A 26,405-nucleotide genomic window follows, 5' to 3' on the forward strand; every position below is an offset into this window, starting at 1 on the left:
GTTGGATATTACATTACTATTTTAGAAATGCCACTTTTAGAAAGTGGGCATTTACCCGTGCTTATGACTCTTTTGTAGTGATCCACTCAGCAATAACTGAAACTTGAACATAGAATATAACATCTTTGTAGCCTGACTTCAATACACGTCCGAGCTAGGATGACAGCTACACTTGGTGCATACTTTCCAGACAGCCACAACACAGGAAAGGCTGGGTGTGACAGGGATACATCTGCATTCCTCTGCATACTAATGGACTTCGTGGCCTGGGAGAGGGAGAGGTTGTTCACACTTTAAATTTATATAGGTTGTGTCCTGCCTTCACACAAAGGGCTGATTTACCATATACTGATTATCTGGTGCCAAGGCTGGGTTGAAAGGGATTGTTGCACACTTCTAAGGGTTCCTTTAAAGTCATCCCTTGATCAAAAACTATCTTGAGTATAAGTACAGGGGCTCTGACCCCATGTTTTCAGACACTGCTTGGGGGTGTAACTAGACGCTGCTAGTTACACAAGCTACACATTGCAAGAGGACTGCTGTGCTGCCAGGAGGAACCACCATAAGGACTACCTGCTTTGTTGTACTAGCCTGCTGCCTGTCGGGCTCCTGGAGGGCCTGCCACTTTGCCAAGGACCTTCTTGGGCTGGGCTGCCTGCCTACTGCTTCATGTGTGCCCCCAAGTATTCTCCAATGGCTTGTTGACTTGTCCTCCTGCTTAAAGAAGTCTCAGGGCAAGAACAAGACACCCCGTGTTTACCGTTACCAGGAGACTCTGCCACTGGTGAGTCTGGTAACATGTAACCATGGCCCAGAAGGATGCCTGATCAGCAGCATACTTTGGAAGGCGAGTGAGGGACCTGTCGTTTGAATCCTACAAACACCGTGGTGCTGTAGCCAAGGTCAGCGCATGGCTCCCTGTGAGAACAACGCGTATCAAGCGCCTCTTCGGTTGCCTCGGTTGCCCCCACCCTGAAGGCATACCTCAAAGGAGGTTTCATTGTGTGTTAAGCAGCTGCACCGTGCTGAATTCTGCAGTGTGAGGGCCCCCTCAACCGTTAGCACAGACAGAAAAGGGACAAAGACTTTTGCCATTTCGACAGCAAAATGTTTAAGCTTAGGTTTGGTACAGTACCTTCCATGCTAAGCTATAAAATCCCAAAAGCCTTTTACCACTCCATGCACAGTATTACAGCTTTCAATTGGTAAAATACAACCAAACAACCTGAAATAATTAAAAGCAACACCTGACACTGCTGTAGAAATGGTAAAATACTTTGTTCCTTTTCTGTCTCAGCGTGGGTGGCACTGTGCTAATCCTATGCTTAAAGATTTTGATAGAAAAGCTGATATTTGAGGTGAGCAAATTTAGGGTGTTGCTGGTGTTGTAGGGTGCTCTATACATGAGGTGCTCTCCACTTAAAATTGGGAACTACCCAGAGTTATCTGCCTGAAAGTGTATTGTTTTGACCTATACTGGTTGCTCCCTTGTGTCTGGACAAAGCTAAATCTCTCTTAAGAGCTATAATGATAGCGAAACTTTATTAATTTCAGGTTAACTCGTTGGTATTTAACCAATTTAAAACTGCAATACTGTGCCTGGAGTGGTAAAAAGCTTTTGTCATTTTACAGCTCAGCGTGGATGCCACTGTTCTAATGCTATGCTTAAACACTTTGCTGTAGAAATGGCAAAAGACTTTGTTCTTTTTCTATCTCTGCGTGGATGGCACTGTGCTAATACATACTTAACGATTTTGACATAAAGGTGTCGCTGGTGTTGTAGGGTGCTCTATTCAGGAGCTGCTCTCCATTTAAAGATGGGAACTACCCAGATTTTGCTGCTTCTTTCTTGGATATATATATATATATATATCTCTATCTCTGGGTAGTTCATCTGGTTTACTGACCGCAATCGCCTGCGACAACCGGAAATGGCCCGTCACCAAGGCGTTGCTTCATAGAAATGCATCAGGTGTTTTTCTTGGTAAATAAATCACATTTCGCTTCACTAGCACTATTAGAGTTTGCGCTTTCCTTTATATGAAGAGAAGTTATTTTGATATATGTATATATATATATTACCTACTGGCGGTCGCCAGTAGGTAGTTGTAGTTAGGACCTAGTTTACATAGGAAACTCTGTTTTTGTTTTCACATTAACTTTGGCACCGGCTGACGAATCTTCGCAAAATTTTCAAAACTTATGGCCTGCTCCGATCAGCTCTTATGCTAAAAGTTTCGGGGTGATTCGCCAAGCGGGGGCCGAGCAAAAAGGGGGGTCCCAAAACGTGTTTTCTTCATGTTATTTCCCATAGGAAACTTTAGACACGACTACAGCCCGAACTGCTGAACGGAATTACACCACATTTGGCAAAAAGGTAGCCCTTGGTTCAGAAAGAGACCTTTTTTTTTAAATGGTGTAAATCCTATCAGTAGTTCCTGAGAAATTAAAAAAATAGAAGTCGGAAAATCAATTTCCCATAGGAAACTTTAGACACGGCTACAGCTGGAACTGCTGAACGGAATTACACCAAATTTGGCAAAAAGGTAGTGCTTGCTTCAGAAAGCATCCTTTTTTTTAAATGATGTAAATCCGTTCAGTAGTTGCTGAGAAAAGCAAAAATAAAAGTTTTGATATTTAGAGGTATGGAGGATCAGCGCACCCTCCCGACCACGAGCTGTATTCTAATTGGCTGTCAACACGCCAAACCAGGAAGTGTTGGCAGCCATCTTGTGCCTCGGTAGAACCGAGGCACAAGAAACCAGGGAAACAAACGCGTAAAACAAGAAAAGGGGGCAGGGTAGAAACACCCTGACCCCTTAGGCCTGCTTAGGGGGTCCCACAAGGACCCCCAGGGCCAAGAAAAGCAATTTTTTTTTAATAGGCAAGATGCGCGGAGGATCCGCGGATCCGGCCGCGAAAATTAATAAAAATAAAGCGCGGGCTCCCACGCTTCGTTTAATTGAAGGTACCGGAGGCAGTAAAAAAGTGTGTGGGGGGGCCAATCTCCCCCACACTGCCCCGGGTTCCGCCACCCTCTGGGGCTTTGCATAAATATTTGCGGGGGGCACATGGCCCCCCCGCAGCCCCCGGGACCGCCACCCATGGGGCTTGTTTTTTTAAGTCGGGGGGCTTCTAAGGCCCCCCCATACCCCGGGGACCGCCACCCTCTGGTCTCTCAGTAATTATAATTGCGGGGGGCACACTGCCCCCCGCAGCCCCGGGGACCGCCAACCCCGGGGCTTCTTTGTTTTTTTTTAAATATACCTGTGGGGGGGGGGGGCTTGAGCCCCCCCACACGTCCCAGGGACCGCCACCTCCCCAGGGCACTAATATTTAAATTTGGGGGTCCGTAACGGCCACCCGAGCCCAGGGGACCACCACCTCCGCTGGCTGTTCAGATGTCGGGAGGGGAGCCGCACGGCACCCCCTCCTGGAGCCTATGATGACCCTGGGGACCGCCACTCCCCAGGGCCAGCTCCTGCAGTGTCCCGGGGTGCCCACCCCCGGGACACTGCAGCTTGCTATGGCAGGGCGGGAGACTCGCGGCTCATGCCCTGTCATAGCAAACTCTGCTTTGGATTTTGGAAGAGAGAGCAGGAAACCTGCTCTCTCTTCCAAAATTCAAACCAGATTGCTTTTCCTCACGGGGAGCTGCATCTTAGCAGCTCCCTGTGTGGAAAAGCAATGCTGGCTCCTGCAGGAGGCTGGGAGCTGGATGGGACCGTGCCGGGGCCCGGAATTGGCCAGGAATTGGCATGGGGAGGGGGGCCCTCGCAGCCCCCTTCCTGTTAATATATATATATTTTTTTTAAACTGGGGGTCAGGCCCTGGGGAATGGGGTCCCCAGGGCCCAAAAACACTAAAAAGAAGGGGGGCCACACACTCGCGATCATGCCGGAGTCCCCACCCTCTCCCAGCAACACTCTGCAAACGCGCCCTGTGGAGTGTTTTAAGTTGGGGAATTAATTCCCTTTTAATGCTGGGGGTCCCTGGGGGACAACTAGCCCTCCAGTAAGCGCCACAGGGCTGCGTTGCAGAGAGGTGGTCCAGGCCATGCCCCTTTTTACACCTCTCTGCAACGCAGCTCTGTGGCGCTTACTGGAGGTACCGCGTGAGCTAGTTGGACCCCAGGGACCCTCAGGATTCAAGGCAACTTAATCTCCCAACTTAAAACGCGCCACGGGGCGCATTTGCACAATGGTGAAGGGAGGGGGCGGGGCCTGAGGTGACATGTGTGCAAACACTCCCTGTGGCGTGTTTAAAGTTGGGGAATTAATTCCCTTTCAATCCTGGGGGCCCCTGGGGTCCAACTAGCCCACCAGGTGCTTCCAGTAAGTGCTACTGCGCTGCGTTGCAGAGAGGTGTTCCAGGCCATGCCCCTTTTTACACCTCTCTGCAACGTAGCTCTGTGGTGCTTACTGGAGGTACCTGGTAGGCTAGTTGGCCCCCAGGCGCCCTCAGGATTGAAGGGGACTTTATCCCTCAACTTAAAACGCGCCATGGGGCGCGTTTGCACAGTGGTGAAGGGAGGGGGTGGGGCCTGAGGTGCCATGTGTGCAAACACGCCCTGTGGTGCATTGAAAGTTGGGGAATTAATTCCTATTGAATCCTGAGGGTCCCTGGGGGTCAATAACCCCACTAGGTACCGCCAGTAAGCGCCACTGCACTGCGTTGCAGAGAGGTGGGCCAGGCCACGCCCCTTTTTAGACCTCTCTGCAGCGCAGCTCTGTGGCGCTTACTGGAGGTACCTGGTTGGCTAGTTGGACCCCAGGAATCATCAGGATTCAAGGGGACTTAATCTCCCAACTTAAAACAGCCACAGGGCGTGTTTGCACATGTCACCTCAGGACCCCCCCCTCCCTTCACCACTGAAGCCCGTAGCGTGTTTTAAGAGGTAGTTTCAATCCCCCTGCCCTATTATGTACTAGGGCCTTACAGAGAAGGTCATGCTAATCACAGGGGTACCCCAACGCATAGTGTTCCCTAGTGTATGTAGGTGTTTTCACAGTATCCTAAGTGTCTTTTAGCATAGCACAGGCTCTAGGCCTGGTTAGTCAGAGTCAGTAACCACCAGTACCTGTCTGAAAAAGTTGTGGGCACAGGATGATTTTGCAACAAGGCCTCTTTCTGCTCCTCTGTTGGTTCTTTCTGTACATGTCCTGCTTCTTCCTGCACTTTTCTTCGTCTTCGTGGACTTCTGTTGTTTCTTTCTGCATTTCTTTTGCTTCTTTCTTTGCGTTTTGTCTTCTTTCTTCACATGCCCTACCTCTGTAGGCATAGTTAGAAACTAGCTAGTTAGAAACACTGAAAAAAACATAGGTTTCAGGCACGTTATAGTTAGAAATTAGCATTTAACCCCTTCAGTGCCCGCCCCTTTCCCCGCCCAGTGCCGGCCGTTGCATTAGCGGGCGGGGTCTATGACGAGCTGGACTCGTCATGGGCACAGCGCCACCGCGGCCCATGACGAGTCCAGCTCGTCATGGGCACTGAAGGGGTTAAAAAACCTTCGAAAGTCACTGAAAAACCATAGGTTTTAGAGAAAGTTATAGTTAGTTGGACATTTCACTCGTATAAAACCATAGAAATTCCCCCGTTATAGTTAGCTCAGCTAACTATAACTCGCGCCCCCGCAATGCACTGCTGATGACAACACATATTACATCACTCATGACATGGTCAGTGACATCACTGATGACATCTCAAATGACATCACTGATGACATCATCCATGTGATAATTTTATGCATCTTCTCACAACCTAATATAACCTTTGATACACCCACTCTAAATTACAGACTGCCATTCTCAAAACCATAGACACTCCTACAGCAATAACTACATACACACTCACTGATTCTTAGGTTTACACACACATCCACATCCACTGACTCACCCGTACAGTCATTCATACTGATGGTCACTCAGTACAGGACTATCATATGCACTCATACACCTATATAGAAACTCACACACCCCCACTCATCCATAGAGGTACTCACACACCTAGTCAGTCATGCAAATAATTAATCACACTGCCATTTACTCACCTATACAGTTGTACACACACCAGCTCACTTACTCGTACAAATACTAGCACATACTTCCGCTCTTATACAATCACTGATACAAGCACAGACTCATCCATACAGCCACTCTCACAATCACACACTCTCACTTATATCGATTTATATACTCCAGCACACATATATGCTGCCTTTCACATATGTAGTTACCCACACATATACAACTGAGATATACATTCACTCACTAACACACCCATACACACACTCATCCACCCATACAGTCCATCACAGATGCACTCTTGAAGCCATGCACCCAGTGAATCACCCACTCACACATCTATGTACAGAGTCAAACACACCCCACCCACACAAACACTCAGGCACCCATACAGATACTCCGACAACCAATCAGTTACCCATATAGACACTCATGTAGCTATTCACTAACCCATGCAGCCGCTTACACACCAACAGACAGACAGATACAGACATTCACACAGTTTACTCACTAACCCATGCATTCAGTAAGATCAGTTTAATTACTCACTTATAGGGTCAGTCACGCACCTACTAAATCATCCATTCAGACACTTATACACCCACTCATTCTTCAATACGCCTTTCCCTATATATATTAAACATATTTAAACTTTACAGAAACACACAGTTACTGGATGATGTCATCAGTGATGTCACTGACCATGTCATGAGTGATGTAATATGTGATGTCATCAGCAGTGCATTGCGGGGCGCGAGTTATAGTTAGCTGAACTAACTATAACGGGGGAATTTCTATGGTTTTATACGAGTGAAATGTCCAACTAACTATAACTTTCCCGAAAACCTATGTTTTTTTCAGTGAATTTCTAAGGCTTTTTAAATGCTAATTTCTAACTATAACGTGCCTGAAACCTATGGTTTTTTCAGTGAATATATATATATATCTCTATATCGATTTCTTGTATACACAACAAGGTGCAGAAAAAGACACAGACCACTATGGTTGCTTCAAAGATTTATTGCTGTTGCTTGGTCAGCGTAACCCGTTTCTGTATATACAGAACAACTTCTCTTCACATAAAAGAAAGGCCCGCACTCTAATATTGCAAGTTAACTGAAACGTGATTTATTTAGCAACAAAAACACCTGATTCGTTTTGGCGAAGCAACGCCTTGGTCACAGGCTATTTCTGGTTGTAGCAAGCGGTTTCTGTCGGTGGGAAGAGCAGGTCTTGCTGGAGCTTCACATTGACTGTTGTCTTGGGCAGTTGATTCTCGGGCTAAGAGATCACTTTACTGTCATGAGGAGCCCAAGCTTCAGGCTTTTCACTTTTTCTTGAGGAGGAGTTCAAACTGATGCAGTCCAAAGGTTCAGGACCTGGGGGGGGTACCTCATTAGGATCGGGACTCACTCCAGCACAGGCCAGCGGCAGGGCTCAGGCAGGTCCAGTTGGTGCTGGTCAGCTGAGCATTGCAGGAAAGCCTCTGGAACCTTGTTGTGTACCTCACACAGGAAGTCAGCCAACTGACCCTTGGAGTCCCTCTGGGATGAAGGCAAGCAGATCAAATCTTGCTTCTTCAAACAGCAGGGCATTCCTTCCAGCAGCGGGCAGTCCTTCTGGCAGTGGGGAGTCCTTCTTCTGAATCTTCCTCAGGTCCAGATGCGTTCTGATGAGAGGTTTTCAGGTTCTCATTTTTATACCTGGTGCCGGTTTTTGTGGGGTCGGAGAAATCCCTGACTTACCCTCAAACTGGTTCTGCTCCATTCTTCCTCTTCCCCTTGTCCTTTCTCCAAACTGTCTAAGGCAACCAAGGCAAGGGCAGGTCTGGTGTCAGGTTCCTGTGTGTGTGCTGTCGGCAGAGCCTCTGAAGTGTAATCACGGCAGAGCATAGTTCTTCCCCAACCATCCTGTAAAGAGGATCCTTTCCCCTCATACCTAGGCTTCCCTTGTTTCACTGGCTGGAAGAAATACATAACCTGCAACAGCAGAGCCATTCACAGTTATGTGACTTGGGACAGTGGCAGAAAGGCACACTAAAGTTGTAGCTCTAAATCCGTCTTCGCCATTAAAGAGGATTTAAAATTACCATTCATTTAAATGGAAACAGCATGTCTTTAGCTGCTCCCAATCTGAAGTTAGCACTTAATTAAATGTAATAAGGAAACCCAGTGTTCGTCTATGGGAGGATAGACCTTACAACAGTGCCATAGCAGATTAAAACAGCTATGCAGGCTACAGTGGCAGGCCTAAGACATGTTTTGCAGGGCTACTTTAGTGGGTGGCACACTGGGTGCTGCTTCCCTCTAGTAGCATTTAATTTACGGGCCCTGTGTACATGGATTACCATTTACCAGGGACTTATAAGTAAATTAAATATGCCAATGTGATATAGGCCAATGTTACTATGTTTCAAGTAGAGGGCACAAGCACCTTAGCACGTATTGGCAGGAGTAACGTGCACAGAATCCTAATCCCAACAAAAACAAGTTAGGCCAATATCAGAGAGTGAAGACAAAATGTGTGGTGGAATACCACACCAAGGATGTCAGGTCGAACCGTCTTGCTGAAAGAGACTTCCTTCCTTCACAGGTCTCCTGCCTGTGATAGAAATGCCATCTGTGGGAATTGTATTTGAACTTTTACATTATTTTTTCATTAAATTTGTATAAAAGGACTTTTTGCTGTAAGCCATTTGCAAAGGAGACTTCACCATCAGCACTGCACTATCCCGTAGGGTGAACCCAAAGCTGGAACGCAGCATTGTTCGGTTGCAATGCTGACTGCCCTCAAAATAGGAAGAAGCTGTCCCTTCCCTTAATATGGAATTCACAGGTCTGATTTTGATGGATGAATAACAAAACGGCTTCCTCTTTGGAACGATGAGATTGGCTCTGGCAATAAAAAAGGCCTGGGTTGCTTGCATTAGCTAGTTGTTTGCCTGCATGTTAAGTCAAGTAATAAAGTGAGGAAAGGTCCTGATGCAGAAGGTCACAGTAGGCTTCTTCGAATGCATTTAGGATCAGGTTGTGTGGATGTTTTGAAAATATTGCTCACTCGTTGCTTCATTTGCAACAGTTGATTGACCCATCTCTAATTATACAGTCCGGCCCAACTACTGTACTGTCAATTATTACTTGTTAACACCCTAAGAAGAGGGCAGTAATGCTTATGAATGATCTGGATGCATGGCTGTTATTTCAGACAAAAGAATCCATGGGGCAAACTAGTGAAATTCGTTGATGTCAATGTTTGAAGGCATTGGATATTGATTAATACTGGGAATGTATTGGTTTCTAGATCTCTGGGCCCTGAAAACCTGCTGCTGAAGGGTGCTACTTTGAAGAATACCAAGAAGGTTTATGGTAAGCATTGTTGTGCTGTGTAATATATGAAGAAACGTGCAATTCATTGCAGAAATCGTTCTAGAACTCATCCCTCAATGCCAAGACCTACCAAAAGCAGCTTTCAATTTCTGGAAGGGTTCTTCACAAATATGCAGAGTAGTAGTACAATTTTTCCGTCACAGCAGGAATAGTGTTTAATACATCTTCTCAGCCTAGGATACTAAAATATAAAGACAGTGTCTATGGAACGGCATGGGACTTGACAGAATTTTCTGGAAGGGTTGGAATAAAAATATAAAACGTCTAGGAATGCCAGAAATATGATCCACTGAATGGTATGATGTGGAGTGACAGGGGGAAGTTGGGTTTTCAAATAAATTGGCCATTTCCAACTGAATCACTAGTGAACCTCCAAAAAATACAGAAAACTACAGAAAAATGTACAGCAAACAAATTCACATTTTATTTATTTCGCAAACATAAAATGCTTTGTAAGACATTGTACTCCGCCATGAACTCTCTAATCCTAAACTCTTTGATGTACAGGGGTGGCAATCTATACTGGAATGGAAACAAAAATGGCTTTGAACTACCAAGGGAAGTCCCAGAAGCGCTCTGCGGTGGAAAAGTAAGTACTTCTGTTTAGTATTGAAGTGTGTTGTTTACTTTACACTTAAGATGTGTTGTTTAGTTTAATCTCAGTGTGTTGCTCACTTTAGCTCAGCTTTGAAAGCAATTCCCAGTTGACCTCTTTTCAACTGCCCTAATTTAGTTTCGTACGTATATCCTTAAACTCGATAAAATAAACGTTATACATTTTGTTGACATATTTTGGGTGTTATATAAATAGCGGTAAAATATTTTTATAAAGATCTGTTTCCTGCAGAACAAAACGTCACATTTAGAAGTTTTATATAAATAGGATTGAAGCAAACGTGTAGCTTTACAAGTAGCGATCCCAAGCCATTCTGCATGTCTTTAGCTTTCGATCTAATCGGAAACATTTCAAAGTGGGTGTTGTAGAATTTTTTGAATGAGCAATGAAACTTCTGAATTACATTTTAAATGTGATGCGTTAATTGATTTGTTTGGAATTGCTGTATTCTGTTTTGATTGATTTTATGTTATTTGCAATGTTTAATTTAGAATAAAAATAAGCTCATAATTTTTCTGCGGAAACTGCTGCCGGCTTTTTTCCTCTGAGCATCGCTCTTCCATCATGGGCATAGCCCACTTCCACAACAGACGCGGTCCCCCTCTCCATCCGCTACCCCTGATCTCTATCCGCTCCACTCATGCTGTCTGTCTCCACTACTTTGTACCTCTTATCAGTCTTTCCTTTTTTACCCACAGTTTGTCGATCATCTCAATCAGAGATAACAAAATCAGAAAAACACACTTATCACAAATGCGTGGTTTGCAATTTTACACAGTATTTGAGACCAAACACAGGCGAGGTGCATCTGTAAGACTCATATCCCCGTTGATTCCCTTGTGAAGAACTTCCTTAGCTGATGTAACAAGTGTATACTACGGTAGGTATAGCCAGAGTCCAGTGTGGGTAAACCTTCGCTTTCGTACAGTAAAGAACTCAGAGTTGGGTTGTAGACTTTTAAGCCCCATGGGTAAGGAATTCTTGGTTCCCACTAAGATCAGTAGAACTCTCCTCTGTCACTTCTTCCCCTGCTCTCTTTCTTCTCTCCATCCACTTGCTTTTTACCTTCTCTCCATAAGCCCTCGTCAACTCGCCCTCTGCTCTAGTCCTCCTCTGTCTTTTTTCTGCTTTTTCCTGTCTTTCCTTTGCTCTACATCCATATTTCTCTCTCCTTCTCTTTCCCTGTGCCTGATATGCTCTCCTCTCTCCTGCTCTTTTATTTTGTTTAACTGGGGTTTTCCCTCTTTTTTGATCTATCCCATCCGCTCCTCTCTCTCTTGTCTTTACCGCTGTGCTTTCTTCTGTGTCAGGCCGTCCCATGTCTCTTCTGTGCACAGTGTTTGCTGGTGCGTGTTTCCCATTAGCCACCCAGCTGCCTTTTACAGGGAATATACTGTTAATTGTTGGTAAAATAGGGACAAAACAAATGCCATGTAACACTTGGGCAACAGAAGAGTACCCCCATCCCCCCAGTAGCACCTCTACCACCCATCCCCCTCTCACACTATACAATATAATCTTGGAATATCACATTCTGAAGGCTTTCTCACCTGTGAGCACAGTTATCTATCAAGTGTTGATAAAGTTTCACTGTCCAGCCAACAGTCTGCGTCACAAACAAATGTCTTCAATACACCCCCGTGAGGTATGCCTTTGGTGCGTGGGATCGGAGCAGGACTCCAGGGCCTGCAGTGACTGTATCCAGATGAACCGAAGGCCATATGGGACTGTGAGGTGAAACTTTACTCCGACAAGCATCCAAAGACTCACGCCTTATCGAAGTGTTTGCGGAAGCTTAAAAAGAAGCAGAAGACGTCAAAGCGGTAATCAGCCCCTTTCTGCCGCCCTCCATTTCATAGAGAGGCTGCAGTGGTGTCAGCGTACCTCCAGGTCTTACTCCCAAACTCCTGAGGAGCCGAATTTAAATTTGAACCAATCCGAATTTCCGGGCCTGCTTTCAAGAACAATGGATTTAACCCAGATCTCTTGACTGGGGGTGAATGTATAATTCATTCAGCATTCCGTCCATCAATTGTTTGCGTAGCACTTTTTGTCCTAAGTGGGATGGGTATGCCCAGACGTGGGTCCTTTGCTCACTGTGCCTCTGGATTCAAGCTAGCCTGGCTAATGAGGGGTAATACCCTGAAACCAGTCCCAGGATGCTTGTTTCCGGTCCAGGGAGGACCTGGCTTGGCAGTTTGGTCTGGACTTTTCCCATGAGGCACAGGGTCAAGACTGATTTGCATATGGCTGGGTCTAAACTGGGGTGGCATGGTGAGCAAATGAACAATGGAGTTAACCCAGATCTCTTGACTGGGGGTGAATGTATGATTCATTCAGCATTCCGCCCATCATTTGTTTGCGTAGTACTTTTTGCCCTAAGTGGGATGGGTATGGCCAGACGTGGTTCCCTTGCTCACTGTGTCACTGGATTCAAGCTAGCCTGGCTGATGAGCGGTAATACCCCAAAACCGGTCCCAGGATGCTTGTTTCCAGTCAATGGAAGACCTGGCTTGGCAGTTCGGTCTGGACTGTTCCCATGAGGCACAAGATCAAGACTGATTTGCATATGGCTGGGTCTAAACTGGGGTGGCATGGTGAGCAAAGGAAGGCTGGATTTAACCCAGATCTCTTGACTGGGGGTGAATGTATGATTCATTCAGCATTCCGTCCATTTGTTTGCATAGCACTTTTCGCCATAAGTGTGTTGGGTATGCCCAGCTGTGGTTCCCTTGCTCACTGTGCCACTGGATTCAAGCTAGCCTGGCTGATTAGGGGTAATATCCCGAAACTGGTCCCAGGATGCTTGTTTCCGGACCAAGGAGGACCTGGCTTGGTAGTTCGGTCTGAACTGTTCCCATGTGGCATAGGGTCAAGACTGATTTGCATATGGCTGGGTCTAAACTGGGGTGGCATGGTGACCAAAAGAACGATGGATTTAACCCAGATTTCTTGACTGGGAGTGAATGTATGATTCATTCAGCATTCCATCCATCATTTGTTTGTGCAGCACTGTTTTCAACATGGCAGTAAATGGAGGCCTTTAGGGGAGCCATGCTACACATATTTGGCATGGTTCCAGCTACCTCTGGCCAGCCTTTGGGCCCCAATAATCCGCAGAGGCCTGCTTTCCTTGGCCCTGCCAGTGGTTCCCCCCTCAGCTCTGTCTGTGTCTCTTGATCCCCCACTTTGTTCTACACCGGCTTCGGTGTTAACTTTTGTTTTAGGCACCACTCCTTGCACTGCTTCCTTATCATTGATGCCAGGCCTGACTCCGCCAGCACCAGAATAGGTGCCATTACTTTTAGTGGTCTCCGAGTAGAGCTGGCTTCAACTCGACCAAAGCTGCACGCTGATTTCACTGGCCGCAGCCTATAACCAATCCTTCAACTCCGATACCTTGTCCTTCCATACACGGAGGACAGTAGGTACGCTGAACTACAGGATGCCAGTGGTCTGGACACTTCCCCAGACACTAGAATTGTCTCTCTCCCAGGTACTGCCACTGAAGAGAGGGCGTCTTTTGTTGTGGCCATGAGGGGGGCTGCAGAGGTCCTTAACTACAGCTCCTTCCAATGGAGGTCTAAAGTAATGTCTTGACATAGGTTCTTGAGGCTGGCCCGGCACCTGCTGAACCTCTATTGCCATTCAGTGAGACCTGAACTTATACCTTCCTAGACACTTGGGTAAAGCCATGTTCTGGGCCCCCAGTAAATGGACGGGTAGCTCATTGCAAAAGACCGACCTCGGGTGATCCAAACATTTTGACACAACAGATTATATTGAGAGCCTTGTGGTCCAGGTGTTCACCCGCAAAGTCAATGCTAGCACCTTTCCTGTGGAATGTTCCTGACCATGAGTCTAAGCTCATGGAAACTTGTGGCAAGGGGATGTTTTCACCTGATAGTCTTGCTTTGCACTCAATCACTTCTAGCACTTTCTAGGCCGCTAGAGTCCTACCTTATGGTATGCAGTTAGCCAAATCCTGCTGGCAGTTCCAGAGGACCTGCAGGCATCTTTAGCCAAAACCACGAAGAATGGTCTGGATGTAACAAAATGTGTTATACTGTCTTGCCTCCATACATCTAACTGCTTGGGTTGAGTAATGTACACAAGTGTGGTGCTTCTACGCCACGCCTGGATTAGCCCTACAGGCTTCTCTGGAAATACTCAAGCATCTTTAATGAGCATGCCATTTGATGGCGCTCACCTTTTTGATGAGAAAATGGGCTCAACCCTGTAGCAATTTAAAGAGGGTTGTGCCAAAGTGTGCTACCAGACAACTTCCTCAGCAGTTAACCTCTTTTGTGGCTATGCTAAGGGTTTTGAGTACCACTAATGCCAGACCCCGCCACCAGCAGAACATCTTGCTCACCTTTTCTTGGCTAAGGTATCGGCACCCAGAGGAAATGTTCTGAGTATCGGGAACAACATGTAACTTAGTCACCTGCCTCTCCAGCAACAACCACAAAACTGCTTTAGTTACCACCCACCCACCCTGTAGCAGTTAGGATCAGATATTTCCTTCAAGGGTAGCATGAAATCACTTTAGACCCATGGGTCCTCCAACTTGGCAAGTGGGACTACACCCTTCTATTTCTTTCTACTTCGCTGCACTTGCCACACCATCAGTGCGGCTGATGGAGGAACACATGTTCATTTTGCAACAGGAAAAGCAGGCTTTTTTGGCACATTTAGCCATAGAGAGGCTTACGGTCTTGGAAATAGGAACTGAGTGTTATTTACACTACTTCCTTGTGCCGAAGAACAATGGACGGTTTCATCCTACTTTATATCTGCACCCTTTCAAAGCCTTCCAGCGGAGGAAAAATTCCAGAGCTTATTCTGGCCCAGGTCTTGTCTGCCCTAGATCCCAGAGACTGACGGTAACATTGAACCTACAGGACTTCTATTTCCATATTCCAATCCTGCAGGCCAACAGATGATACCTGTGGTTCACGGTGTGCCAGGATCATTTGCAGTTTGAAATGTACTCCTTTGGCCTTACTTTTACCTCTCGACTGTTCACAAAAGTGATGGCAGTGGTCGCAGCGCATCTTTAGAGGTTAGTGGTGCCATTGTTCCCATACCTCTATGACTGGCTGTTGAAGACAGGCTCAAACCTCACCTCATTGGGGTTCTCTATAAACATGCAGAAGTCACACATGACTACTTCGCAGATACTCCCATTCATCAGAGCTGTCCTGAAAATGGTGCAGTTTCGTACCTTCCCCCAATCCCAATGTTGCAGCCCCTGGTCTGGATCTTAGTGAGGGTCGCGTTGAGGCTACTGGGACTCTTGGCAACCTGTCAGTGCAACACACCAGATGGCACATGCAGGCTCAACAGCGGTATTGAGAATCCTAGTGGGCACAGTACAGGTACCAGGTTTCAGAGAATTTAAAGGGTCTGTAGTGGTGGCTGCTAGGCCCCGCTTGGTTGAGTAGCAGACCCCTCTCCTTATCACACCCAGAGCTGACAGGGGTCAGGGTTGCCTCACTACTGTAAAGGGGAGGCCATCTGGACAAGGTGGAGATCAAAGAACTCTGGTCTCCGGCAGACCCTGCATCAGTTTGCTGGAGCTGCGGGCCATCTGCTTGAGGTTGAAGGGTTTGCTACCATCTATCAGAGGGAAGCTGGTACATGTCCTCATGGACAACACTACCACCATGTGGTTCTGCATCAAACTGTGCGTGAAGGCTTTGTGCCTCTGGAAGTGGCTGGCTCACCAGGGCATTTCTCTGTTTGTGAACCACCTGGCTGGATCTTAAAATGGGAAGGCAGACTAATTCAGTCGCCGATGCCTAGCGGATCACGAATGGCAGTTACAGCAGGGGGTTGCGCAGGGCTTTTACCAACAATGTGGGGGACTCTGTCTCGATCTGTTCACCACAGAGAATGTGCAATTACAGCTTTTTCCTTCCAAGAGTTCCCAAGAAAGCTCTCTCTTAGAGAAAGATTTGCCTTGAATGGAGCTCAGGACTACTGTCTGCCTTTTCCGCCTTTGCCCCTATGGATTAAGTTCTGTAGAAGAACAAGACCAACTAGGCCCAAGTAATTTCTGATGGCTCCGAATTGGCCCAGGAGTGTTTGGCATCCAATAATACTGGGCATGAGCTTCGCTTCACGCTTCAGGAGGACCTACTGTTGCTGCAGGAGGGCAGGGTCATGCACCCGGGGGTACCTACTGTGCACCTCCATATGCACAGATTGAGCAGCAGCAGATAGTCTCCCTTGATCTTTCTCTTGAAGATGTTAATGTGATTCTGGCAGTCAGGCCGCCATCTACATAATTGGTGTACAGTGTGAGCTGGGATAAGTCAGCGGCTTTGCGTGACACCTAGCGAATTGACAATCTAAGCTGTCTGAAGTGTTGTTGTTTATTTTGGCGTTGTTCTAGCAAGAACTTGCGATTGGCACTGTTAAAGACTATTTGTTGGCTCTTTTGTCTTTTTTTGAGGTTGCCAGATCAGCCTTCTTAGTTTGAATCATCTGTTGTGTTGAGATTTCTTAAAGGTGTACAACCCATGTTTCCACCACAACCATTTTTTATGCCACAGTAGGACTTCAATTTAGTTCTCGTTTTTCTAATGGGTTCTCCATTTGTGCCAATGCCCAGCTGTCCAGTATGTCCCTTGACTTTTGAAACGTTTTATCTGGGTGTGATCACGTCAGCTCAGCATGTGAGTGAGCGGCAGCCCCTCTCTATTCAGCCGCCTTATATAAAGCTCATCCCAGACAAGCTGGTGTTGAGAACTCGAGTTCCATTTCTCACAAAGGTAGTAACACTTTTCCATATCGGGCAATCTATCACTTTTCCGCCATTCTTTGCCCCACCTCATGCTTCAAAAGAGGATTAAAAGCTGCATCGTTTGGACCTCATTTTCATGATTGATCGTAGCATGGACCATTGGGTGGACAATCAACTCTTTGTGGACTTCTCAGAACAGAAGGGCAAGGCAGTGCAGGAATTGTCCATCTCCAGTTGGATAGTCCTCTGCATTAAAATCCATAGATATGAACTGGCTAAGAAGCAGTCTCCTTTAGGATTGAGGGATCATCTCTCTTGGTCCAAGCCTGCTACTACTATGCTAGCACACAGAGTTGCTGTCCTGGATGTCTGTCAAGTTGCTACATGGACATCAGTGTGCACGTTCACAAAGCACTATTGCATCTGTCAGGATGGTAATTTGACTCTTTTGTCCAGCAGAAATGTTTGGTCTGAGTCACTCCACAGCCCCACCACCTGGGGAGGCACTGCTTTGCTATCTATTCAGGAATCTGAGGTTAGTATCCATCAGAAGACCAAGCTACATAGCTTCAGTAGTGCTCTTTCTGGTAGATACACCTTATAAACGCAGATAACTCACCGACTCTCCCACATCCCCTTTCTGTGAAGTGGCTCTTTTTCCATTTAAAACGGCCCAAACTTGGAGATTTGTTAATTGGTCAAGCTAATTTGTTTATGGGCTGTGTGTCTGTAGGAATGGACAAGCCTTAGCAACTGATATCTGCCCACCAGGGTGGCACTTGTATGCCTGTTGTTCATCACTTCTGGAGTAGAATGACATCTGTGCAGAGTACTGCTTTTGAGTTTACGGATCCATTCTGACACCTGATGGTATATTCAATAGGTGCGTAACCTGGGACTATATAGAGTATCCATTAGAGTGAGCATTACCAAAGGTAAGTAACTTGTTCATTAAATGTAGTAAGAATATAAGCAGTAAACAGGGCACACACAAAAACACTGACATATGTAACACAGTATTGAAACAATGAACGAGGCATCTCACAATGATGACAGTAATCTCCACAGAAACTGGTAACCAAATAATCCATAAAACACTATACAGTGATGAAATCGACCCCAGCTCTAGTATTCTTGAAGTGCTAATGTTCATAAACGTATCAACAACACGGAGCAAAGCAAATCCAGTGGCAGCTACTCCATCAAGGGTGCCTACTAAGGACAAGAACCGTTGTTTTGAGTTTGTGTGTAGATTGATGGCTATGATAGAAGTTCATTGCCCTTTGAGTGTCAAACCCAATAACACATTGACTTGCTACAGACTGTAAACAGTATCTGGGTGCAGCTAAGTCTATAGCCATCGGAGTGCTTGATTGTCACAGTTGGCAGGTGAATGGAGCGTAAAAAGGATAAAAATCACAAATGATGGTGCAAAAGAGACATAACCATCCACCTTCTCACTTGCAGATGTGGCAGTCAATGTCTCAGGCAACACATCTCAATCTTTGGTGAGGGTTTCAGTGGATGTTCATGAACACCTGTGTTGTAGAAGTTGATTCTTCAACAACATGCCTCTGGTCGCTTGATGAGAGGTTAAGCCAGTGTCCAGTTTGTAGGTCGGCTCTCCCAATCTCTGTGGATTGCTGGGTGCTTCTATGCAGGCAATGTAGCAGCATGGCTGTCCTGCAGAGCTTAAACAGGACCTTCAAGCTTAGTCCTAAACAGGGTGAAAAGGGCTGACCACAACTTCACACTAGATATACCAACATTGGTTGATTCACACAGGTCCAAGTAAATTTATGGCAATAGTTGAGATTAAGTGAATGATTTCCAATAGTCTAGGCATGCAGAAGCCTGCTGTAATTTCAGCTTGTAGATTGGCAGTCATAACGTTTTTATTATCTAATGTATTGGTATTTGTTAGGTTTTAACAAATCTAGTGAACATGGGAGCACTGTACAGCTGAGAAGATGGTATAGGGTAAAATCGAACTTGGTCTTGCGGCAGAGGCCTTTGTTTGTGGTGGATGAAGTGCTCTTTGAAGAGATGTGTCTTCAGTTCTTTTCTGATCTGCAGGAGTGTTTATTTGTCCCCAGTATGTAATGGAAACGTCCTTGAGGTTCTGAGTGCATAACTGAAGAAGCAGTAGTACTGGGGCTCTTTTTCTTGCCTATTTACTTCCAGCTGTTTGTGGTCAGTTGGCCTCCCAAGATGTTAGGTTTTTCGGCATGTAGGAAGGTGTGGCTCACTGGTTGGAGGCAGCAGACCCGGAAGCAGAGGACGGCCCGGGACCAGGGTTAAATTCCCGGCGCGGCAGGGTCGTGGACCAGGGCCAGCGGACTCGATAATTCTCGCCTCGGTGCCTACTCTAACCAGGGATCACACTCGGCAACTCTGGGCATTAGCTTGCCTCATCTCCACAACGGCCCCCCACATTCGCCGGCGATGCCTGGTTTCACCTTGGAGATACCCAGGAGGGACCATCTCACAGGGATAGCCAGGACGGGTTCCCCAGCGGTCTACAGCGCCAGGACGCCTCAGGGCAGCAGTGCGCTTTACAAGACACATACATTTTTTTTGCTTTGCATTTGTGGTGAGTTTTTGATTGAATATATACTGTTTATATTGGATAGCAAGTCTTGGATTGTGGTCAAGAATCTTGATTTAAGGGCCAAGCCAACATCTGTGACTAAAGTCCCAATTGTTAGGTGTTTTGGCAAAGAACTGTACAGTGCACGTGCCTGGCCAAGTAATACTCAACCACCTGCCCAAACCCTGCTGATCGTAAGGGTATCCAAGAATTTCTTACCCATTATCTTTAAAAATGTACATCCTCAACACCGCAGTGTAAGCCGGTTTTATCATCTAATGAAGTTATTCATAAGGGAGTTCGGTCAATAAGGTGTTTCAGGGTGCATCAAAGGGAATTTGAGTCGTCCATATGCCCATCGCCAGAGCTTGGTTTCAAATACTGTGAAAATTCTGCATTTTGATGGGTGAGTTTTTCTGATGTTTTCAACTCCAATCGAGATGTCTGTATAAATGAGAAGTCATGCTACCTTCATGGCTGTTCCTTGAGCTACACGTTTTATTGACGTGGTAGGAAGCAATCAGGCAGGATATACTTAAGCAACTCAATGTTAATGGTCAGCTAATTTTATGATCCGAGTGTTCTCTACTAGTGCATTGGTGCAGATAGTTCCACTTCCATTGTAACAGGAATCTCCACTTGGGTATTTTTTCTAGGTGGACTCTTAAGCGAGCCATCTGAACACAGTAAATATTGTGGTCAATTATTTCTGTATTGTGTTGTATCTCTGCTAACCGTTTAATGGGTCTGGTGATAACTCTCTTATTTTATTACAGTTCTCTAACCTCTGTCAGCTGATGTGACCAACATATACAATACACAGAGATAACGTGCATTCCATGTGTGCAGTCTACTGTTTCTCTTTATGCGTTAATAGAAGAATGTCAAGGAAAAGTTAATGCTCAATCATCTAAAGTATACTATTTGAACTAGGTTAAAGGGATAGCTAAATGAACACAATTGACATCGTTCTCTTACAGCATTTTCTGGTAATAGTTCTTAGATTCTGACGGCCATGTCCCCCGTCCTGCAGAGAGTAAGCAAGTTTGCTGCACTTTCCAGTGCTGGCAGTAGGCATGTGGGGCTTGAAATGAGGACATTCATGTAGAGTTCAAGGCTTGGCTATGCCTGGGGATTGCAGCCACGTCCGTATTCATTTCTATTCTGCTCTTTGTTTATTTCAGGTCTATTAATGCTTTTTTGATCGTGTATCTGTGCATCCTGCTCTCCAAGGCCATCGTGTGCACTACTCTGAAGTATGTCTGGCAGAGTGACCCTGCCAATGACGAGCCTTGGTATAGTGAAAAAACGCGGAAAGAAAAGGACTCATTTAAGGTAAATGGGAGCTTCACTGAGGCTTGTGCAGTGTACCACTCAAATCCTTTACATGTTTATAGGGGCCATCTGTTGTAGAGAAAACAAACACTTCATTTTACCCTGTCCTGAAGCTCTTAACTATCAGAAACAATGGGCATTCCAGGATGTTCCTTTGTTTGTTGATTTCTTCATGGGTTTTGAGACCTATTGTGCTGATATGCACTGGATGGCTGTTATGTCATGTATGGAAAATGTGTACTGCAGGTCGGTGGCTGGTGGATTGCAGGATGTGAGAATGTATGATGGGGGCATGGAATATCGCTGCGGACCGTTAGGGGCAGAGAGGCGGTTCTGCGGCAAGCTGGGTCGGTTGTACCTGTTTGCTCCGTTGTAATAAACCTTTATTCTACAATCACTCTGTGTGGTAATTACTACCCAACAAAGTTGGTGACGATCGGGAGTATTATTCCCCATACCATTACAAAGGAAACCTCTGAAATATAATCTTCCAACCACACAGGTGGTCTCATCTCTTTCTTAGATGTTTTCCTCTAAAGGACAGAGGAATGTCCATTGTCGTTACACTCTCGAGTAACACATGCATTTTCTCTAACTTCTCTAGCTGCAATAACAGGCACATTAGATCAATCAGTATCATTTTGTACGGGTACATTATTTCCAACAACCTTTTTTTCAGCATGGTTCTCATCAAATACTTCATTCATTACAAACCTGTGGCCTGGAAAAATATTTCTCATGGATGAAGGAACAGAACATTTAGCAATTCTTTTCAAGTTTCACACCTTTCCATCAGTCAATCGCACGGGATTGTTCAATACTTCAACAACCTCCATAGGCTCATAAAACGTACTTTCCTCTTTCAGGACCCTTCCAGGCTTCTTTACTCTTACCAATTGTCCCACAACAATTTGACAATGTTTTTTTGCACTCTTTTCTTTTAGATGACAGTGATTCCAACCTCCCTTTTACAGAGTCATCTGACCACTGTACAATAATGGACTTGAGCAACCATCCTGGTGTATACTTGGTCCTCAGGTTCCTCCCTCTCATCAAAACAAAAGTAGAGTACCCCGTGGCTTTACGTACCGATACCCTGTATGCCCAAACCATTTTCTCGAGCTGCACCTCCCAATCTTTGTTGTTTTTCACAGCCCACTGAATGGTGTTTTTTATGACACGGTTGAATCGCTCAACCACACCATTACTGCTGGGGTTGTACAATGCAGTTGTTCTGTGTTTAACACCTAACCTTTCCAAATATTCTGTGGTCTTAACAGATGTAAATTGCTCCCCATTATCACAAAGTAAATTCGCTGGAAAACCCTCTAGTAAAAATACTTGATCCAAAATTGCAACACTTCATTGGTGTCCACTTTTTCCACAATCTTAAAAATGGGCCATCTGGAATACATATCAATTAGTACTATGATATTCTTGCGTCCCGTGCCGATTGGTCCCATTATGTCAATAGCTATGCATTCCCATGGAACACTAGGTACATGACTTGCTCCCATCGGAGGCCTCAATGTGACCAAAAAAGTATCCGCATTTTTTAATAACTTCACAATCCCGAACATATGTCTCTATTTCCACATCCATACCAGGCCACCAATATCATGCCTTCACAGCTTGTTTAGTCCTAACACTGCCGAAATGTGCTTCATGACATAAGTCCATTATTGATTTCCTCAAATTTGTGGGAGGAATTACTCTTTCTCCTCTCCATACAGACTGTTCCTGCACTCCCAGTTTGTTTCTAACTTCCTAATAAGGTTTGATCAAATTTCCCATTCCTGCTTTACTTGACCACTCCCGTCCAAATGTTCCCTAATCTTGGTTAAAACGTTATCCTTAGTGTACTCCGTATTCTATAACTCTTTTCTAATACACTCGTCTTCTAGGTCATGTACATATGCAATTTGTTCTGAATTCCACTTTTTATCTTCACTTAATTCTAGTGTTTTTGGGCATTCTTGATAAAAAATCAGAAATCACATTTTCCTTGCCAGGAACAAATTCCACTGTGTAATTGTAGCCTTGCAATTTAATCGACAGTCTCGCCACCCAGCAGATGTATTAATTATGCAGTCAGTGGTAAGTACTTTTACCAATGGTTTGTGGTCACATCTCAATATGAAAAATGTCCCCTACACAAACGCTCTAAAATGATTAGTCGCCCAAACACAAGCCAATGTTTCCTTCTCTTTTTACGGAATATTTTTATGCCGTAGGCTAAAGTGATCTACAAGGATAGTTGATTACATTTTCTTCCCATCACTTCCTACTTGGGAAAGAATAGACCCCAAACCTTACGCCTTGCACCTGTAGTGATTATACTGTGGGTCTTCGGGTCAAAACTTTCCAAAGAGGTCATATTAGCAATGTAGTCTTTCACACTACAAAAAGCTGACTCATACTCTGGACCACGCAAACTTGTACTTATTCCTTTACCATTGTCTTATACGTTCTTGCTGTGAAGTTTAAAATGTACTTCGAGCAATAGTCTGCTAACCCTATGAACGACCGCACCTTGTCTTTGCAGCTAGGGGCTGGTGCATTTTTAATTACGTAGATCAAAGTCAGCTTAGGTTTAATTCCCTCATTATTGATTACATGTCCCAAATAGGTAATGCTGTTCTCTGCAAATGTACATTTCAAATATTCAGTGGTCAAACGCTGTGAACCCAGAATTCTCAAAACCTCCTCCAGGACTCTATCATGCTTCATCGTGCTTTTACCATACACCAGTATGTCATCCTGAACAAACATTGCACCCTTGATTTTACCAAATAAGTGGTGCATTAACCATTGAAACATGGCATCTGCCAATGCCCAAAAAATGCCATCCTTCTGAATTGATAACTGCCCTGCTGCGTAATGAATGCAGAGTATTGTTTGCTATCACTGGACAATGGTATCTGGTGATGTGCTTAATGCAATTTTAGATTTAGTTAGGGTAATAGCTTGTTAATAACGGGGAATGTATTACTTCATGTATAGAATATGTGGAATGCAGGTGCGTTGAATGTGGATTGCAGTATGTGAGAATGTATGACGGAGGCATAGAATGTCACTGCGAACAGATAGGGACAGAGAGACAGTTCTGGCCAGGGGCGTAACACAGGCCCCCGCAGCCCCCGCGGTGCAGGAGGGCCCCAAGCTCCAGGCGGCCCCCACAGCACAGCACCCTGGCTGCAGGGCTCCTGATTGAGCCTGGAGGGGCCCCCCACGGTGCTTTGCAGGGAGGCCCCCTCAAGGTTCGTTACGCCAGTGGTTCTGGCGGCAAGCTGGGGTTGTTGTACTTGTTTGCTCCGTTGTAATTAACTTTTATTCTACAAGTACTCTGTGTGGTAATTACTACACAACAATGGTCTCTTAAGAATACAGCATCACATATATATTGTTTCATTTTTACTTTGTCAGTTGTTGTTTCGGTAACTAATCGCTGCCAATCTGCTAGGTACAGTAATGGAGTGGGGTTTAATTGGGTTTGAATCTGAAAAGCAGCAAAGCTCATAAGATAGTGCTAGCCGTAGATGAATGTCCCCTGCTCTGAATGCACCAGTGCACTTGAAGCACAAACAAGCCTATAAATGTGTAAATGCCCCTAGTAGGTTTCCTCCTACAGTGCCCAAAGATTTTTGAATTTTATGGGATTAACAAAAATTAGAGGGAGTATGCATGGAAATGTATTCAAATCAGTGCTTAACTTGAACCGGTGGTTTCCGGTGCTTAGCACCGGCACTTTATCATCAACACCAGCGCTATGGATGCACTAATTTTTGGTAGGCATGGGGAGATTAAGTTATTTGCCCTAAATCACAGGATGTTGAGCCGATGCGGATACTCGAACCTGGTTCCCCAGCTCCAATGTCGGCAGCTCTGGCCATTACGCAACATCCTAGCCCCCCTTCCTGGTTAGTAGTTGACTCGGTTTTAGGTGGCGTAAGAGGAGAAATAGGCTGGTGCAAGCTGCCTCCTAATGAGAGCACTTATGTTTTTTACAAATTAACCACTGATTCCATTCCTTCATTACCGTATGTAGTCTTACCACAGAATAAATGCATGCGTATTGAGGGCACTGAAACCCACTAGAAATGAAAATATGATGGCTATCTTCGAAGTATATGAAGTAATTGCACACAATGGCTACTTTTCAATATTGGCTTTGCTAAAGCTTGCATCACAGTTTCACAAGCATTGGTAAAACTATTACCAGTAGCAAACAAGCACAGACAAAGCAAGAACGTTTGGATTTGCCAATACATGTTTCCACCTTGTGGAGAAGATCCAATTACACTGCTCTCGACCTTTTGGTGTTTATCGCGGTTCACAGCTTATTTTTATCAGACAGTGTTTTTGTATTCCTATTTCATTCTGAATGCATGTATTTCCTGGAGATAAGGTTATTTTGTTATCCTTCCCTTTGAATGGCTTCTTTTCCCACTGTTTTTCCAACTTCAAGAGGGTGTTTTCTGACGGGATCATATATATATATATATATATATATCCAACATTCCATTGTGATTCTTTTCAAAATAACAACGATCCACGGCACCCAAAATGCTTTTAAGCAGATTTTATTTTCCGGCAACGCGATTCGGGAAACCAGTTTCCTTGTTCACGAGTGCCGAGGTATTGTGAAACAGATGATTAAATACACATCACGTGACCTGTGATTGGAGTGAAAAACGAAGACAGACTTTACCATTTGCGAGACAAAATTAATTTCACTATATTGACATCACAATATTACCTCATATTACATGTCAATCGTGCAACCATCTTGTCAGGTTGGAAACATTTAGAAATGTTCAAAGACAATCATTGTTGGACCAGAATAGCGGGTCTATATATTTTCTCAATCGTACTGTGTCCTCGATGTTCCAATTCAAAACTTTATTGATCCCAATCTCTTCCGTGAAAGACATTGTTTAACACTCGTGTGTTTAACATTACTTGGAAATTCCCTCGCTTTATTTCAAAAGCTCAATGCCCAAATCGTGGATATACTTCACCACACCAATAATGATCGTGCGCCCCAGCGACGCCGGAGCTGTTTAATTATTTAATCATGTAGACTTGCTGGCTAAATGATATTTTGCACTAGTGCGCCGGGGCTATTCAAATACGAGGGAAACATGTATTTAGGTCAGAATCAAGCCCCAGTGGGCAAAAATCATGAGTGTTCTTTTGGGAGAAACTTCTTTATCGAGGGAAAAGAAAAAACTTTTAACAAAAATAGCCGATGACAGACAGGAATAGTACCTGCATCTAATTTTGTAAAGAGCCGCTGTTGGTCATTAGTCTTGTAAAAGCTGTTCCTACTCATTGGTCAATACTCACAAGGTAGTAGATCTGTAAAAAATACACATAATAAAAACAGTGTCACAAACTGACTGATATACTGTACTATTAAAATCACATAAATACAAATGACAGATGAGGACAAAAAGCCACCAAATATATCACGTAATTATTTATAAACCATGAGTCAATTAGGTCAGGGGGTCACCTACACTATTATTAACCTAAATGAACAGAGAGTTCTTTGTCAATATTATGTCCCAAAGGCTGTACTGTCTGGTATTCTATTACAATTCTTGACTCTAACCGTCTTAATTCGAGGACTCTTAGCACCTCTCGCTCTCATGGCAATAGTGTCTAAGACGCAGAATGAAAGTAGACTAGTATTTTGTTG

General features: G+C 44.9%; 1 protein-coding gene across 5 annotated transcripts in view; it reads left to right on the plus strand.

The window, feature by feature from the left end:
* The window catches only part of ATP11C (ATPase phospholipid transporting 11C (ATP11C blood group)), an 804,025-nt gene that overhangs the window by 465,888 nt on the left and 311,732 nt on the right, over positions 1-26,405 (plus strand). For all 5 annotated transcript variants that reach the window (XM_085607959.1, XM_085607958.1, XM_085607957.1 and 2 more), the window contains exons 9-11: positions 9,324-9,388; positions 9,917-9,998; positions 20,551-20,701. In XM_085607959.1, coding sequence (XP_085464085.1) covers positions 9,324-9,388; positions 9,917-9,998; positions 20,551-20,701 — 298 coding nt within the window. The remainder of the gene's footprint in view (positions 1-9,323; positions 9,389-9,916; positions 9,999-20,550; positions 20,702-26,405) is intronic.

This window comes from Triturus cristatus, chromosome 5_2, assembly GCF_964204655.1.
Source record: "Triturus cristatus chromosome 5_2, aTriCri1.1, whole genome shotgun sequence".
Lineage (NCBI taxonomy): Eukaryota > Metazoa > Chordata > Amphibia > Caudata > Salamandridae > Triturus > Triturus cristatus.